The sequence below is a fragment of the Natrix helvetica genome, assembly GCF_964273705.1.
Source record: "Natrix helvetica genome assembly, chromosome: 4".
NCBI classification, from domain to species: domain Eukaryota; kingdom Metazoa; phylum Chordata; class Lepidosauria; order Squamata; family Natricidae; genus Natrix; species Natrix helvetica.
The window spans coordinates 147,374,479-147,391,064 of record NC_138550.1 but is presented as its reverse complement, the minus strand read 5'-3'; the positions used below and the strand labels follow the sequence as shown (position 1 = coordinate 147,391,064).

The window sequence follows — 16,586 nt, the reverse complement described above, 5'->3', positions numbered from 1 at the left end:
CAGGTAACTGGGTTAACTGTTAGTAAATAAATAAAATGAGTAAATATTCAGGTATAAAGGAAAATGCAGACAGCTCAGAAAGCACAATAGTCAGAATGGACACACGGACACACACACACACGCACACACACACACACTCTAGGAATCAAACATGTCTACCATTGAAGTTAAAAGTTTCGGATAAATAAAGGAAAAGAATCCATCCAGGCTTATCATCTCTCGCTTCATTATTGAATATTTATTTGCCTGAAAAGCAAAGCACAATGAAATTTGCTCAGTGGACGGGTAACAATTCTTACCACAAGATTTGTTTATTAATAAGAGAAAGATAAAATCTTTTGAGGTTCTTTTAGGAATGATCTGAATCACTAGAATGATTTCAATATCTTCAGCCAAGCAGTATGGCTTTAAAGCAGTGTTTTTCAAACTTGAAATCTTTAAGATACGTGAAAAAGATATGTGGGTACTGACAGGGAGTTCTGGGAGTTAAACTCCACACATCTTAAAGGTGCCAAATTTGAAAAACAACACTTTAAAGCAGGGCTGTCAAACTCTCAGCCCATAGATTGGATGTGTCACGCACTGGCCTCACCTTGCCCAGTATAGCAAAGGGATAAAAAGTCCCGATACGTCATGTGACGCTGGTGTGACGATGTGAGTTTGACACACTGCTTTAAAGAACTGCTAAAATAAGGAGGGAAACACAGAGATTGGACTGAATTTAAAAATATTATAACAAGTATTTATTATTATTTATAAATTGTTAAATACGACTTGGAAACTGAGAAATTTAAAGGGTGTATAATCAAAGGGATGCGGAATTTAAACACAATAACTGATATACAACAATGAAAATGAAAGAATATTAAATTCACGCTAAATACTATGCTTAGAAAAAACATGGGGAGCTTGCTGTGTCTGTGTGTGTGTGTAAGTCAAAGGACAAGTCCCTGTAGTTTTCTTGGCAAATTTTTCAAGAGGTGATTTGCCATCGCCTTCTTCCTAAGACTGAGTGTGGCTTTTGGCTTTAACAAGGTCAGTGATGAGCTAGCTCCATTGCTAAATTGGACAGTTCATTTTCTAAAAATTACTGCAAAAGCAATGAACAGACTGGATTCTGTTTTCATATTTGATAGCAGTGTTGCACAATAAAAAGCAACACTTTTCCGAAATGATTTATAACAGAACCTATATTTACAGTTGTAATCCAGAATTGTTTCCAAATGAAGTTAGATTTTGGGTCATATTTACTTTTAAGATACAAGATTAAGTTAGACATTGAGGTACCTTCAAGGGTTCACTAGCCATTCTACTGTAGAAGCAATAACTTGTAGTCCTCGACGTACAACTTAAATTGGGACTGGAAAATTCATTATTAATCAGTGGAGTTGTTAGGGGGATCATCACATGACAACACCTGATAGCCTCTTGACGACACTTTTTTTTTGCATTGTCGTTAAGCAAATCACCATAGTTGTTGAATGGCTGTGATTTGAAATCTTCCTCATTGACTGCTGGAAGTTGGCTGGGACAAATGGTGATCATGTAACCCCAGGATGCCTGTCACAAATACAAGTTAGTTGCCAAGTTCCCCCAAGGATGCTGCAATTGTTGTACGGGCAATGAACTATTGTAAGTCAATTTGATCAGCACTATTGTAACTTCAGACGGTTGCTAAATGAATGTTTGTAAGTCATGGACTACCTGTAAGCATATTTTTTTAAAAAAAATCATTGTTGCATCGATTATCATATACAGAGCTAATACCATATGCTTTGCAGGAATGTGAGGTTCGGGGCTACTTAATTGAAAAATAGCAGGTTAGAAAGGAAATCCAACTTTTAAAATTTGTTTTATTCTGTTGTATTTGAAATTTTGGTACCTCTTAGCGTAAAATTTCTATGGTTCAGACAAAAAATATATAATTTTCAATCTTGCTTTATACTATGTTGACTACTGTTTTTTATATTTACTGTATATATTATTTGGACTCTAAAGACTGATACTTTCAAAAATGATTTAATAAACTTAGTTATTTAATGTAGTTAATAAAATGCAGAATTGAAAAATGTAACCTAATTATACGATACTTATAAATTCCTTATCTACTTTACTTTTCTGTTTTGGCATGTTTTTTTCTTCTTTTCCTTTTTTTTCTTTCCTTTTCTTTTTTTTTAAATCCCTTGGTTAAAAATACAATACAAAAAAATAACGGAAGTTCCAATATTTGCCACGTTGCCTTATTCAACTTATGCATTTCAGTTGCTTTATACTCTGTGTATGAGTGTGAGTCTGTGTGTGTGTGTGTGTGTGTGCATATGTATTGCATATGTGTGTTCATTCTTACGCAATACAACTATTGAAGTGTTTTTTTTCCTTGACTGAGTATCACAGCAGCTGTTGGTTCCCCTATAATGTACATTGCAATCACCTATATCTACAAAGTATTTTTTTAACAATGAACAGTTCAGAGCTGACAGGTCTAGTTTCTTGTTCACAACTGCTTATCACAGCATAGATATCATATATGTTTTCCAGGTGCTTTCTATAGTTAGGATACCTTCACAGAAGCTGCTTGTGAAAGATAAGGTCATAAAAGAGATGAAAAATGTGTGAGCATCATACACTCATGGTTTTATCATCAGACGAGATAGCTTTCAGTAAGGACTTCCCAGTACAAGCGGAAAGCTGCCTAAAAGACAGAGGGGGGAAATGTAGAAAATTTGGATGAAGTTCAGGTGCGCACATATAAAAGTAAAGTGCCAGCAGTACCAAAACCAAACCTGAATGAAAACTCTGCTTCCAAAATTCATACAGTTACTGAAGATTCATTTTGTCATTTCATTTCAAGTTTAATATTGTATTTTTTGCACCCAGAGTTTTTAATAGAAGAATGAATGAATGAATGAATGAATGAATGAATGAATGAATGAATGATGGAAGAATGATAGAAGAATTTGATAGAAGAATGCCCTTATAAATATGATCAGTAACTCCATCAATATATCCATCAATAAATTGTGAATCAACCTGAAGTAAAGCTTTCTCTATACCTCAATTCTTTGGAACGTACTGCTGGCCTTAGCTGAGAAACCCTAATATCTTTGTAAACTTTCAAAAAGTTGTAAAACATACTTTTCATCAAGCTCCTAATGCTTTGACTGTCATTGCCTTTAATCTCTTCAGCTTTAATTTTGGATATTAATGCTTTATTCCAAACTGCTGACCTTAAATGATACTACATTCCTTAAATAGAATATTACATTTTGGAGTTCAGAGGCAGGCCTTGTTTTTGCTGCTGGTTGCGTGTCTACTATTTGTATAAACTGCACAAAATTACAAGGAGTTTCAAAGATATAAAAACAGACAGAACATTCCTTTTTCTCCCCTCTTTTTCCTCCTTTTTACATCAGTCAGTCAAAATATAAGCAAAATGTAATGGCTAACATCTAAGAAACACTTTAGGTTATAGCTATAGGTTAACTATTTTTTGTTCTCTTTGCTACCATCTCTACCTAGAGTAGGTAAAAAAGTGTTTAAAAAAGTAAAAGTAAAAAGCTGACAAAAGCAATAAAGACAATGTGTTAACAATGTTTTTTTTAAAAAGAAACTGTGATTTAAAAATTCCACACTTCATTCTTTACATAGTTGCTTTTATAGCTTTGACCTGAATAATCTATGTTTCATACTGTGGTTCTATTCCAGATGTATAGCGTATAGAAGGATAGAAGACTCCAAATAAGATACTTTGCTTCAGTAGAGGTGAATATGCTGTTCATATACAAATATAATTACAGCAATAGAACATTAATGGTCAACAAATGTACTAATTTAAGGTAAGACTGGCTGGCTTTTGGCACAGATTGCACAGTGAACATCCTTGCTCTGTGTCATAAAATTATCAGAGGTACAGGAAGATAAGCACAATTTACAAAGTTCCCTGATGTTACTAAACTTCAGCAACATTATATCAGGAAAGAGCTGGCATAATTTAAACCCTACAACCCTTATTTAATGGACAACCACATTCTTTTTCCATTTATCCTACAAAGTCATCCAACAAAACATTTGAATATAAACTAGCTCTGCACTAAATTATGATATGCTAAGAGAAATCCCAGACATATTTCTTGGGCCCTAATATTTTCCCTGTTTCCCAGCTTCAGAACCTTGAGAACGTAACTTTAATCTGCAATACATCTAGAGGTAACCAGCTTTATAAAGGTTCAGTTAATAATACAATATTCCCAGATACATTGCTTAGAGCTCCAGTATTATTCCAGCCTCCAGTTTGAGAAATCTGACTATGAAACTTTAGTCTGCTGCACTTCTCCAACACATCTTCATGCAATTTTAGGCTGCTGGACTTCTGCATCTCATCTGGAGGTGATAAAATTGAATCAAAATGTATCACTTCAATGTGGCATTTTAAAATTTAATGTTTTTCAGTACGTTAGTTCTGCCTGCATTCTCTCATAAATTCAATAAGTTGAAAATATGAAAATCTGCATTTAAATCAATATTTAAATGTGTTCTTTTAAGCCAGTGTCTTCTCAATATTTGCATGTATACATATACTGTGTTTCAAAATCCATATTCAATATTATATGACATATACTTTTTGAAACCAAAATTGTATTGAATATATAGAAGAACAAAACTTTGTATGATATTATTTTCTATCTTTTTTAAATGTTTCATTTATATATGTTTCTTTTCTGAAACTCAACTTTGTCTCAACAGTTATGGACAAAAAGGGATGAAGGGGGGAGGTAATCATAGGTTTTCTGCAACAATAATTTAGGTCCATTTTACTCCATGTTTTCATGCTTTTTTTCTCTTAACTGCTGCCTATCACTTAGTAATAGGTGCTTATTACTTACAAAGTGGCATTTTAAAAAATGCTTGTGACAAGGACTATGTTGCATTTTATGTGAAATGCATGGTTTTCCAATTGCAAAACAGAAAAAGGAAAACCAATCATATCGCAAGGAATAGTGCTCAAAATTGAGATTATAATATAAATGCTTCGAAGTCACATGCCAAAATTCAGGAATAATGTACATGAACATTAAAATTAATATAGAATAATTTCATAATTTCTATAGCAAAGAAATGACAATTAATTGAGTTACAGTAACTGAAAGTTTTACATATACCATAAGTACCAGAATATAACCAATCCTTTGCATCTATTCATAATAATATAGGCCAGGAAAGAAATATATCAACTGAGTTCTTAAAATAAGTATTCATAATGTCACTTTCTAACACTCTGGATGATCTCTGTACAGACTACAAAAGTAAGGTTAAGTTTCTGTTGGATCTGCCAAGTTTCCATGTTAATTCTGTGGACCATCTCACATACAATATAATACATCACAGATGAATTGTAATAAGATATATAGTGATATTTTCAGTAGCCAGCCAGCCTTCTTTACCCTCCCTCATAGTTACCTGTCTTAATCAAAGATGCTGAATAATTAACCAGTTAAATCAGAAATTATTACGTGATGGTAATAAACTGTACTTGAGCACTGCCCACACTGATTGTCAATAGGTTCTCCAAACAAGCAATTTTCCCAAATTTCCATCAAACACAAAATATGGGAACTCAGCTTGAGACCTTTAACATGCAAGCAAGTACTCTTGCTGAGCTATCTGGATCTTCATTAATAAGGATCCTGGTAAGACTATGGTTTTGACAAAGTTGTTGCCCTACTGAAGCAAACTCCCATTCTACAGCTTCAGGAAAGCATTGTGAATCTTCTGTTATTGACATTCCTGAAACATTCATACACAACAGAGACCAAAAGGTTTTTCTTCTGGAAATACTAAGTTGATCATTTTCTTTAGAGGACTCCTATACAATTATTTACAGACAAAAGGTTATCAAGCAATGGATAGTTCTGTATGCATTCTTGGTACTATCTCTGTATATATACTATATGAATAGTGTATTTGTAATGTCTGCTTGAACTAAAGTCAAGGAAGTGTTTTAATGAAATGGCGTAATTATCACTTATTTTAGATGAGATCATGACAACTAAGAGAGAAAGCTAACAAGTTGCTTGGAATCCAGTTTGGTCATTAATGTATCTCTGACAGAAGTGGACTGATTAATACAGAATTTTTTCGATGAAGTCCAGAATACAAAAGATCCTAAAAATTCACCAGGAATTATAATACAATAGTAGAGTTGGAAGGGACCTTGGAGGTCTTCTAGTCCAACCCCCTGCCTAGGCAGGAAACTCTATACCGTTTCAGACAAATGGCTATCCAACATCTTCTTAAAGACTTCCAGTGTTGGGGCATTCACAACTTCTGGAGGCAAGCTGTTCCACTGATTAATTGTTCTAACTGTCAGGAAATTTCCCCTCAGTTCTAAGTTGCTTCTCTCCTTGATTAGTTTCCACCCATTGCTTCTTGTTCTACCCTCAGAGGCCTTGGAGAATAGTTTGACTCCCTCTTCTTTGTGGCAACCCCTGAGAAATTGGAAGACTGCTATCATGTCTACCTTAGTCATTCTTTCTATTAAGCTAAACATACCCAGTTCCTGCAACCGTTCTTCATATGTTTTAGTCTCCAGTCCCCTAATCATCTTTGTTGCTCTTCTCTGCACTCTTTCTAGAGTCTCCACATCTTTTTTACATCGTGGCAACCAGAACTGAATGCAGTATTGTACATATGCGATCATGTGATATAGATAACACAGAAAAGAAGACATGAAAGAACATTTTAAAGGACATTTAATTTCCTGAGTATGCAATCTACATAAAATTGAATGTTTGGAAACATAAACAATAGGGTTTATGAGGACACAGGATCAAATATTCTTCAATATTTTTTATCTAAGTCCATTAACACCAGTATGTCATAATTGGAAACCAAATATATTCCACAACAAATATATTTTTTAATTTCTTCTACAAGCAATTTCCCTCAAAGTTTAAGCTCAACCAGACCTACAAAAGAAAACTTTTTTGATCTCAAATGTGGTAATCAAAAAGGTCACTGTATGCTTATATTTTAATTTTAGCTATCCCTGTTTGCTTCCGGGAAAGGTAAAACTGGAAGCAGATTTTTATGGATTTCAAATATTCGTTTAAAACAGATTGCAGAAAACAAGTCATATTCCAGAAGAACTGTAATTGCAGAAAAATATTCCTTCTGATTATTATTTTACTTTCATAGCAACTGCTCCTTTTGAAAAAGCAACCTCAAGCTTTAGAAAAAACAGCAGAGGAATACATACACAGATACACAGAGTGACTATACTTGAGTGTATAATTAAAGACAATCCAAGAGAAAATTCCTTCACTTTTGTTTATAAAATTAGGCATCTGATAGTGCTGATTTTTAAAATCATTTTCACAAATTATAAACAGTAACTTTGCTTTTTTTATCCTATTGTTTTAAGTGATACCTCTCATCATACTTTATACGCTATCTTTGTTTACTAAAAATTACTGTGCCCTTCATTTTCTTTAAAACTCTTACATAAAGGCTCCCGGAAGAATTAAAAATAAATTTAAAAAAAAAAAAGACTGTGTTAGTTTGAGAAAACATGAAGTATTTTCAGAGAATGATAATGTCAGTCCTAAGGGGGTTGTGGGGCCTGATGCCAAGCCAAGCTGGGAGCTGTTCAATCACCTCTATCACGGCTCTATCAGTGTCTACACTCCAGTCAAATCCAGAGAAAACAAGGAGTCAAAGATGCAGGTCAATAAGCTTATAGACGATTTGCACAAACAGTTCCTCCAGCAAGGTAAAAAACAAAGTCATATTGGCTTTTCGGGAGAGTTTCTTTTCTCCCTTCCCTTTTGAACTGTTTGGGCTAAGCACACCCTGAAAACTCATCACTATATGCAAGACATGCAAAGTATGGGACTTCTTAATCCTGTTAAGAAAAAAGGAGCAAAGTTATCATCCGTAAAGGCTTCCCCGTGGACCTCAAAATGATTACAGGTAGAACTGCCTTGTCTTAATTCTGCTTCTGGCTACTTAGCATTAGGAAAACACAAAAGATATTCTTGAGGAGGTAGAAAATCATTACTGATTCAAAGCATCTTCTTTTTTAAAAAAAAAAGTTCGACCTTTCTGATTATCTTAAAAATACACAGACAAGACAGCAAATAAGTTGGCTGTTCGAACAAAACATAAAAGCTGCAGGAAATATTTACACATGGTCATATAAAATCAGAAAGTAGAGGACATAGTAGGAACTTTTCCAGTTTGCCAAAGATTTCGTCAGCATTAAAATGTCCCCCAAAAGGTCCCTATAAATGCAGCAGGAAAGAGAAAAATGCTAAATTAAATAACAATGGGATCAGTGTAAATGAATGCTGACATCCTTAGTTAAATTCACTCAAATTCTGAAGCCCAACTCCTGGAATCAGCATCAACTTTATCTCTCTGACTTCAAGTTGTTATTCATATCTAGACTCTTACCATATAGACACCCTGGATTCTTAAAACATACAACACCAAACTTGGGTTGGGCCCATCCACCCGCCTCGGCGCTGTCCCGTCCTATATAATCGTATTCTTGATTAAGCGAGCATGCGCGGAAGGCACGCACTCATATTTTCAGTTCTGGACGAACTGATTATTACATTATGTGATGCCCACCTCTAGTTCAGCCATCAATAGTAAAGGAATAAACATGAAGAAATGTTCTAGATTAGATTAGCATTTGGTATAGCCATGAAAGCCATGGAAAAGATGATATCTCTTTATCTCAAAGATCAGAATCATGTAAACCATGGCATTTTTTGAGACACTTTGTGGGAGTGAAACTGAACTCTGAGGAAGAGAACAGAGACAATATTGACTCCTGTGAACTTTGGCGTTGATATAGACTGTTGAAAATATGGAAAGCCAAGAAATGAAACCATTGGATCATCTAAAAATCTGCCCAGTATTGTCACTCAAGACATAAAGGACAAGGCTCCAATGATTCTACTTTGGACACATTATATGTAGACCTAGCTTTCTGGAAAAGGCTCTAATGCTGAGAAAAGAGGAAAGAAAGAGAAGAAGAGAATGCTGGAGGATTTGAAAGACCAGCATAGATATAGATCATTAGGAAGAAATTCTATCTATGTGTTTGGTAGGAACTGAAAATGAATTGATGATACATAATCAATCTATCAATCAATCAATCAATCTAGCACCAAACACATTATAGCCTGTGGTTTCTCAAGTTGACATCAGAGATTACCTCAGTAGGCAGAAAAGTTGGTGTACAATTGCCAATAAAGCATTAAGACACAATTGCTATGAAAAAAGTTACTAAGAAGTGGCCTTATGTAACATATTGCTCTTCCGGAGATATATTCCTTATAATAGTGGTGTCAAACTGGCAGCACACGCAGGCCACACCCACCCTGGCTCTGCAAAGGCAAAAAAAAATCACAATACATCACGTGATGCGATCAACTTTGACATCCATGGCCTATAAAGTCCAAGGAGTCACTGTAAATTTATAAGACAATTCCAAAGAGAACAAAATCAATTTACATTATGCCTGAACCAAGAACTGCATAATATTGATTACCTTTATTACAAAAGTATTCCACATCTTCACAGTTCAGATTCCCAGACTCAAATTCTGCAGAAAAGTTTCCCTCCAGGGGAAAGTCTTCTTTGGAGATAATTTCATTTTCCTCAGATAGGCACTCTTCCTCTTCATCCTCAACAGCATCTTCAAGGGGGCCTTTAAAAAAACAAGAACACTGTACCAATACAGCAGCAAAAGCCATACCTAAAGATTTGATTTGGGATTCTGTATGTAGAAACAGGTGATCAACAAGAGAGAGGGGGGAGGGAGGGAGATAGGGAGAGAATGAATGAATGAGAATTAAAATCAGAAGATTACCTTTCTTTTTTAAAAAAATATATTTTTATTGTTTTTACATTTAAAACAATGCAATGTCGCGGAGTCGGGGTGATCATATATTCACACTATGTACAGCTAGTTTCAACCATTAACAGTTATTCTACTTAATACATTGTCTGTCCTTCTGTTCGATCACCATATATACATTTGTTCCAGTCTTGTCATCTTAACTTATACCAGTCATAAAATCTATTCCATACCTCAAAATATTCTGATTACCTTTCTTAAATTACAAATTGACAAAAAAATCTTCCTCACGAATATATTATCAGGAGCACTTTCTTCTTATGCATGGCTTTACCATTCCCTGAAAAGTTTATCCTGTTCTTATTGTGTATATAAGCAGGAAAATATAGCAATGAGTCAATTTGATAACCTTTTCGCCATGTGCTGGATATGCATAACAGAAAGGCAGAATTCAACTTGCTATTCTTATCTGATCCAAACAGTTTTGTTTCTGTCCCTTACATTGGTAAGCCTCCTATTACTATTCCTCTTTTCTGATCATTTAAGAACTCTGGTTTGTTCCTTAAGGATTTTATTTGTTCTGGAGAGATTAGAATGCTAGAATTATCTCAACTTATCTCAGGTTGTATTCCATGTCCATAGTGTCAGCCATGCTATTTTTGTGTACCATCTTGCTATTAAGTCTAACCAAATCTACAATCTTCAGTTCTAGAATTATCATTCATCTAAGTCCCAATAACGCCTTACTGTTCAGAGGCAAAACATAGTATTTATAAAAGTTATGTTAAACTACATTTTGAAATTAGTATGTTAATATCATTAAAATTATGTATACTAAAATTTCATTAAAAGTATTTCCATTAAATAGTATTACAGTCTAAACAATATTATTTAAAGTATTATATAAAAGTACTGATAAAAATACCAATAAATAAGAAAAATATTTTTTATTAAAAATAGATTTTGTTATCTAACTTCAAGCAGCAAAGCCATGACTCATATTACATCTCAAAGGAATAAGCACAATGTAGTTAATCTATTTATTACTGTTTATTACATTTGAGCTATGCTAACTAGTATATTCCAAGTTTTTAATCAGGCTGCTATAGCTAAGATATCCAAATTAAAAATAAATAGATAGGCAGATAACAATTTTTAAAAACACCAAATCAGTTGCAAAGTTTTGATGAATGCCTTATTGTTCACACCCGTTCATGTATTTATCTTGCTTATTAAGCAAAAAAAATTTTAATTTTATCTCTACGGGAATATCAAAAAAGTGTAAACAAATCAAAATAATAAAAAATAAAACTATAGCTATATAAGAGCCAACAATAACACTATTTTAAATGCCACATTATAAATGAATCTTAATGCTTTTTCGTACAACTGAAAAAGAGGATATTGAGACAAACACAACATTAGAAGTATTACATTCCATGATTTCAAAGTGACCAACAAATAAAACTTCTATGAGCATTGATGTCCTTGAATTTCCACCTGGTAAGGCTGGTTTATAATGAAATGGAATATTGTCTACAGATGCATTGTATCTTTTCTCAGACTTTTCTCAGACTTCCAAACCCAGAAAACAAATAAAGCTAATTTAGGAACCCTTTTTTATTTATTTTTTATTTTATTTTAAAACCATTTTAATGGTTTTAAAAGCTCACTCAGAAAAAATATGGCTACTTTACAGAGATGGTGCATTAACACGCCAATGCATTCTAAAACACCTTTTCCGAATCATTTTAATATAGCCCAAACATATCCGTCAATAGAGAAAATGAATTGAAGAATTCAAATGCAAAACAACTTACAGAAACAGGAAATTTGAGCTCTACTAATGAGAAAACAGCCAGATTCTCATGACCTTCAAGTAGGTCAATCGAGTCTTTTCCTATCCAAAATTCCTTTACTGAATTTTTTAAAATTCCAGCCGTGATAAAAATGGAGAAAAAACTTTTCATCTGCATAGGACATCAGTCAACATAGATGAGCAAAGTAATGTTTATAATAAAGCTCTAAGTTTTATTAGCATATTTGTATATCAATTTGGGTTACAAAATTTGCCACCATACCCCACAATCCCATTTCCCCCCACCAATTCAGTGTCTCACTTCATGTGAATTTATGTTATATGAGGTTATGTGGGAACATAACCCAAATATAAACTGAGAGAAATATGTATACATTTTTAAACTAAGAGAATTTAGTCCCCACTTTTCAATATTTATCTAAATTAACTGTGTATGCTACCATTCTCTTGCATCACATGACAGAACTTAGTCAGTAGTTTACCAAGGTTTAAAGCAGTATCAGTTACAGGAGCTACAATGCAATAAATATAAAATGAATCTGCATCAAAGTTATACCATATTTAAAACATAAATTATTACATTATGAACTTAAAGAGAAAAGTAGACTTTCAATATAACAATTTGCAGCTCCTGGTCATTTCAATTGTACCATCCCTCTCTTTGGTTTTTTTTTTTCATTACCAGTATTCCTAAAAATATATGCCATAAAAACAGTATTTGAAATTTCAGAAGGGGAGTTTAAAAAATTAATTCATCTCAGTCTCTAAATTGAATTCTGAAAATTGAATTCCTATTTTCAGATTTAGCTATGTACTATTACCTAAATTACCCTACAAAAATGCAAACCTGATCTATTATGAAATACTAAACATTCAAAGATGGGAGTGATCTGAATGAAACTATGGGTAATTGTGTGAATATAGCTCAAACAATCTAATTTTCAGCTATTGGATCTAGACAATGTATGCTACTGAGCTATATGGATATTGGTAATTTAGACCTACTTTAGTATTCAACTATGATGATCCTCAGATTTAACTTCCATTTTTAATCAATGATATATCATAAAAATTCTATATGGTTGCACCTGCCCTACAGAGCAACATTCCCCTACTTATGTGGACTTCACCTGTCATGCTTTTCACAAAACCTGGCTCTTCAAACAGAACCTGGGATACAGTAGTTATGACCTGTTCCTTAATATTAGACTTCTTTTTTTAACCTACATATTGCAGTCTTTGTTGTGTTCTTCTCTGATGTGTTCTTCTTTTTTACATGAACATCATCATCATTTGTGAGTTTTATCTTTTGTTTTTCATTTTTTCCTTTAATGCTAATTGAGGCAACATACAAGTTCAATTAAATGAATACATACAAGTCTCATTCTACTACTGATTAGGTATAGAATAACAGAGTTGGAAGGGACCTTGGAGGTCTTCTAGTCCAACCCGCTGCTTAGGCAGGAAATCCTACACCACTTCAGGCAAATGGTTATCCAACATCTTCTTTAAAACTTCCAATGTTGGGGCATTCACAACTTCTGGAGGCAAGCTGTTCCACTGATTAATTGTTCTGTCAGAAAATTTCTTCTTAGTTCTAAGTTGGTTGTCTTCTTAATTAGTTTCAATCCATTGTTTTGTGTGCATTGCTTCTTGTCCGGTCCTCAGTTGCTTTGGAGAACGGCTTGACTCCCTCTTCTTTGTGGCAACCCTTGAGATATTGAACACTCATGTCATGTCGCCCTTAGTCCTTCTTTTCATTAAACTAGACATTCCCAATTCCAGCAACTGCTCTTTATATGTTTTAGCCTCCAGTCCCCTAATCATCTTTGTTCCTCTTCTGTGCACTCTTTCTAGAGTGTCAACATCTTTTTTACACTGTGGTGACCAAAACTGGATGCATTATTCCAAGTATGGCCTTACCAAGGCATTAGAAAGTGATATTAACATTTTACATGATCTTGATTCTATCGCTCTGTTTATGCAGCCTACTGTGTTGGCTTTTTTGTTGGATGCAGCAAACTGCTGGCTCATTTAAATGATTAAATATGAGCATAATTCAGAGCTTTTAATTAAGACCTATATAGGTTTTAGAATGATTTAATGTTAAAACCAAGTCATATCAAGTATTATCTATCTATCTATCATCTATCTATCTATCTATCATCTATCTATCTATCTATCTATCTATCTATCTATCTATCTATCTATCATCTATCTCTACCTATCCATCTTCTCTCTTCTCAAACTCTGTGTCAAATAATTTCAAGTCACTTTAGAGCCGTTTGACAAGGATAAGAAGGGTATGGCACTGTTTTTGAAGACTACAGACATACACCTGATGTAATTGAGTTAATCCAGAAGACAAAAGCTATTTTTTCTTTGGCCGAGGAAAATGGAAAGTATTTTAAATGAACAAGTTTTTTTTCCTGCAGCTGCTCACTTTTAACATTAGTTGCATCAGGGGATCTGTGGGAAGGAAACATTTTTATTAATTTTTTCCTTATCTGAGAGAAGAATGTTGTGCGAGGTTTTTTTTTTTTCATTTATGTTCCTTGCCTGCAGGTAGAAGACTAGAGAATCACATAGTACAATTTTTTTTTCTTTTGATTAATTTCGTTCCATGTGTTATGTTATTTTTATATATAATTGATTTCAGGTTTTGCTCATAGCTGTGCATCTTCTTATATATCTTTGCCTACTGCCTTTCTTCAATCAAGGAAGTTGAAGGAAATTACCTGAATTTTATAAAGTTTATTAAAAAGAACTCTATGGGTATTTAAATTGAGTTTTGAAATGCTAATACAAGGAAGATATTAGAGAATTTTAACACAGGGTTCAATTTGACCTAAAAACTATTCAAGAAAGGGTCAAATTTTATTCAAATAATTTCTTTACAGTAAAAAAATGAACCCTTTGATTTTATAAAAGTGGATTAACATTCATCATTGCTCAATCTTTTCGCACCTTCGTGCATGACAGAATTAACTAAGCTTGGGTATAAAGTTTTCAAAAGCCTTTAGATGTTTAAGTAGTTTAGAACTTTACAGTATTTTAATAATGTTCTTCCACTTGTCTTATTTAAGAGGTTTGAATGAAATTTCCATTGAGGGGAGATATCTAATCCAATCCAACCCATCTTCTCCTCAGTAGAGTTTTTTTTAAAGTTTTGAACTATGGATATCAGATGATATTATCTCTTATATTTCTTATACAAAATCAGGTACTATTGATGTCTTATAATGGTGAATGGCAGTTTTTGAAGGTAATGGATACTAACTTCAATGTGAACATAAAAATGCAAATAAGATTCTTGTACCCTGATAACAATATTTTTACTATATGATATTATCACGTTATATGTTCTAAGTATGACTAACATATTGAGAACTTGCCTTGACTGAAAATATTTATCTGGAAATGATGGGAAATATTCACATTCTATCCCTATCACTATCTCTGGTTATTAGTAGGAGTACCATAAGCTCAAAATTAAGTTTATCCCAGTTTAAGGAATCTTGATCATGCCTTAATGAAGATACTACTTATGACTAGTTTACATATTTGATAACAGATTCTAGAGACTAATGAAGCATTTGTTGTAAAGTAAAACTGGATAAGGGGAAAATAAAGAATGTCCCATGTATCCATTCAATATCTTTCAAACACTGTACAAGTTATATATACTGAGCACTGCTATTAACAAGTTTTTGCCTATTCACATCTGTTATAAGAAATAAAAATAGGATGTAAGTAAAGCTTTGAAGCCTGAAATAATACTCCAGTGTGTTTAGTGATTAACATACTTCTTACGATTAAGTGAACCTTGCATTAAGATCAGTGCAAGATCAAAGAAAACGAACACTAATTTCTTCCGGAAATTTTGCATCTCCTGTTTAAATATTCACTACTTTCTTTTCTTTCTTCAAAGGCCAGATTAATTTAGAATATCCATTCTACACACACACACACACACACACACACACACACACACGTTATATGCTCCATCTCTATATCACAGAACCAATGCTTCTTACTGACACAGGAACAATATACTTAAATTTCTACATGTATATAATTCATATATACAAATGGAAATATAAATATTTAAAAGACTTACATCACCACCAAATACCATTACCAATATCTAATTATGTAAGTCAAGCTTGACATCTTGTTGTATTTAAATCATACCCAATTGAAGCAGGCAAAGAATCCCACCAGTTTATTGAAGGAAAACCAAATATGGGTAGTCTTTTGGAATATGAATATTTAATCTATCTACAGGCAAAGAAAGAAAATATTCAAAACATCACTTTAGGATATAGTTTATATCACGGCAAATTACAGAACCTATTCAACCTTCTCTAGGCTAAAGGCTATGCTAAGTCTGCCCAGATATTTTGATGGGAGACCACCAGAGATTGCTAGGACTGTTTGCTAGAGTGGAAAGTCAGAAAAACATCACAGAAGAAGGCAACACCAAAAAAGTTTTTCTACCTTATTGCCAGGAAAACTATACAGAAAATAAACTGAAATCTCCAAACGTAAGCTTGACTTCATAGTTATTTTAAAAAAATCATATCACAATGGAAGTACAGTAAACTTAGGAAGCACAGTGTGAATTCATACTGGCCAGGAATTGTACAGACTAGATTTGGCTCTGGAACTTATGGAAGATCATTAAAAACACACAGAATTACAATTGTTGATTTAAAGGAAGTGTAGGATAGTTGTCTTTATATTAGATTTTTGTCAAATGTGTTGACTGACTTAAGTTTGGATTTGGTTCAGATGGCTTCTTCTCTTGCAAAGTGGTTGTATATAAGTCTGACATATCTGTTGGCCTCTGGTCATTTCTTATTTTGAAGTATTTGAATCATCCTCTGACTATTTCAT

General features: G+C 33.4%; 1 protein-coding gene across 2 annotated transcripts in view; it reads right to left on the bottom strand.

Annotated features, from left to right (window-relative positions):
- Positions 1 to 16,586, bottom strand: part of ZFPM2 (zinc finger protein, FOG family member 2) — a 349,444-nt gene that overhangs the window by 261,076 nt on the left and 71,782 nt on the right. The window contains exon 2 of one of the 2 annotated variants that reach the window (XM_081952811.1): positions 9,560 to 9,718. The exons of the other annotated variant lie outside the window; for it this stretch is intronic. Within the exon in view, the coding sequence (XP_081808937.1) occupies positions 9,560 to 9,718 (159 nt within the window). The remainder of the gene's footprint in view (positions 1 to 9,559; positions 9,719 to 16,586) is intronic. 2 annotated transcript variants of the gene reach the window in all.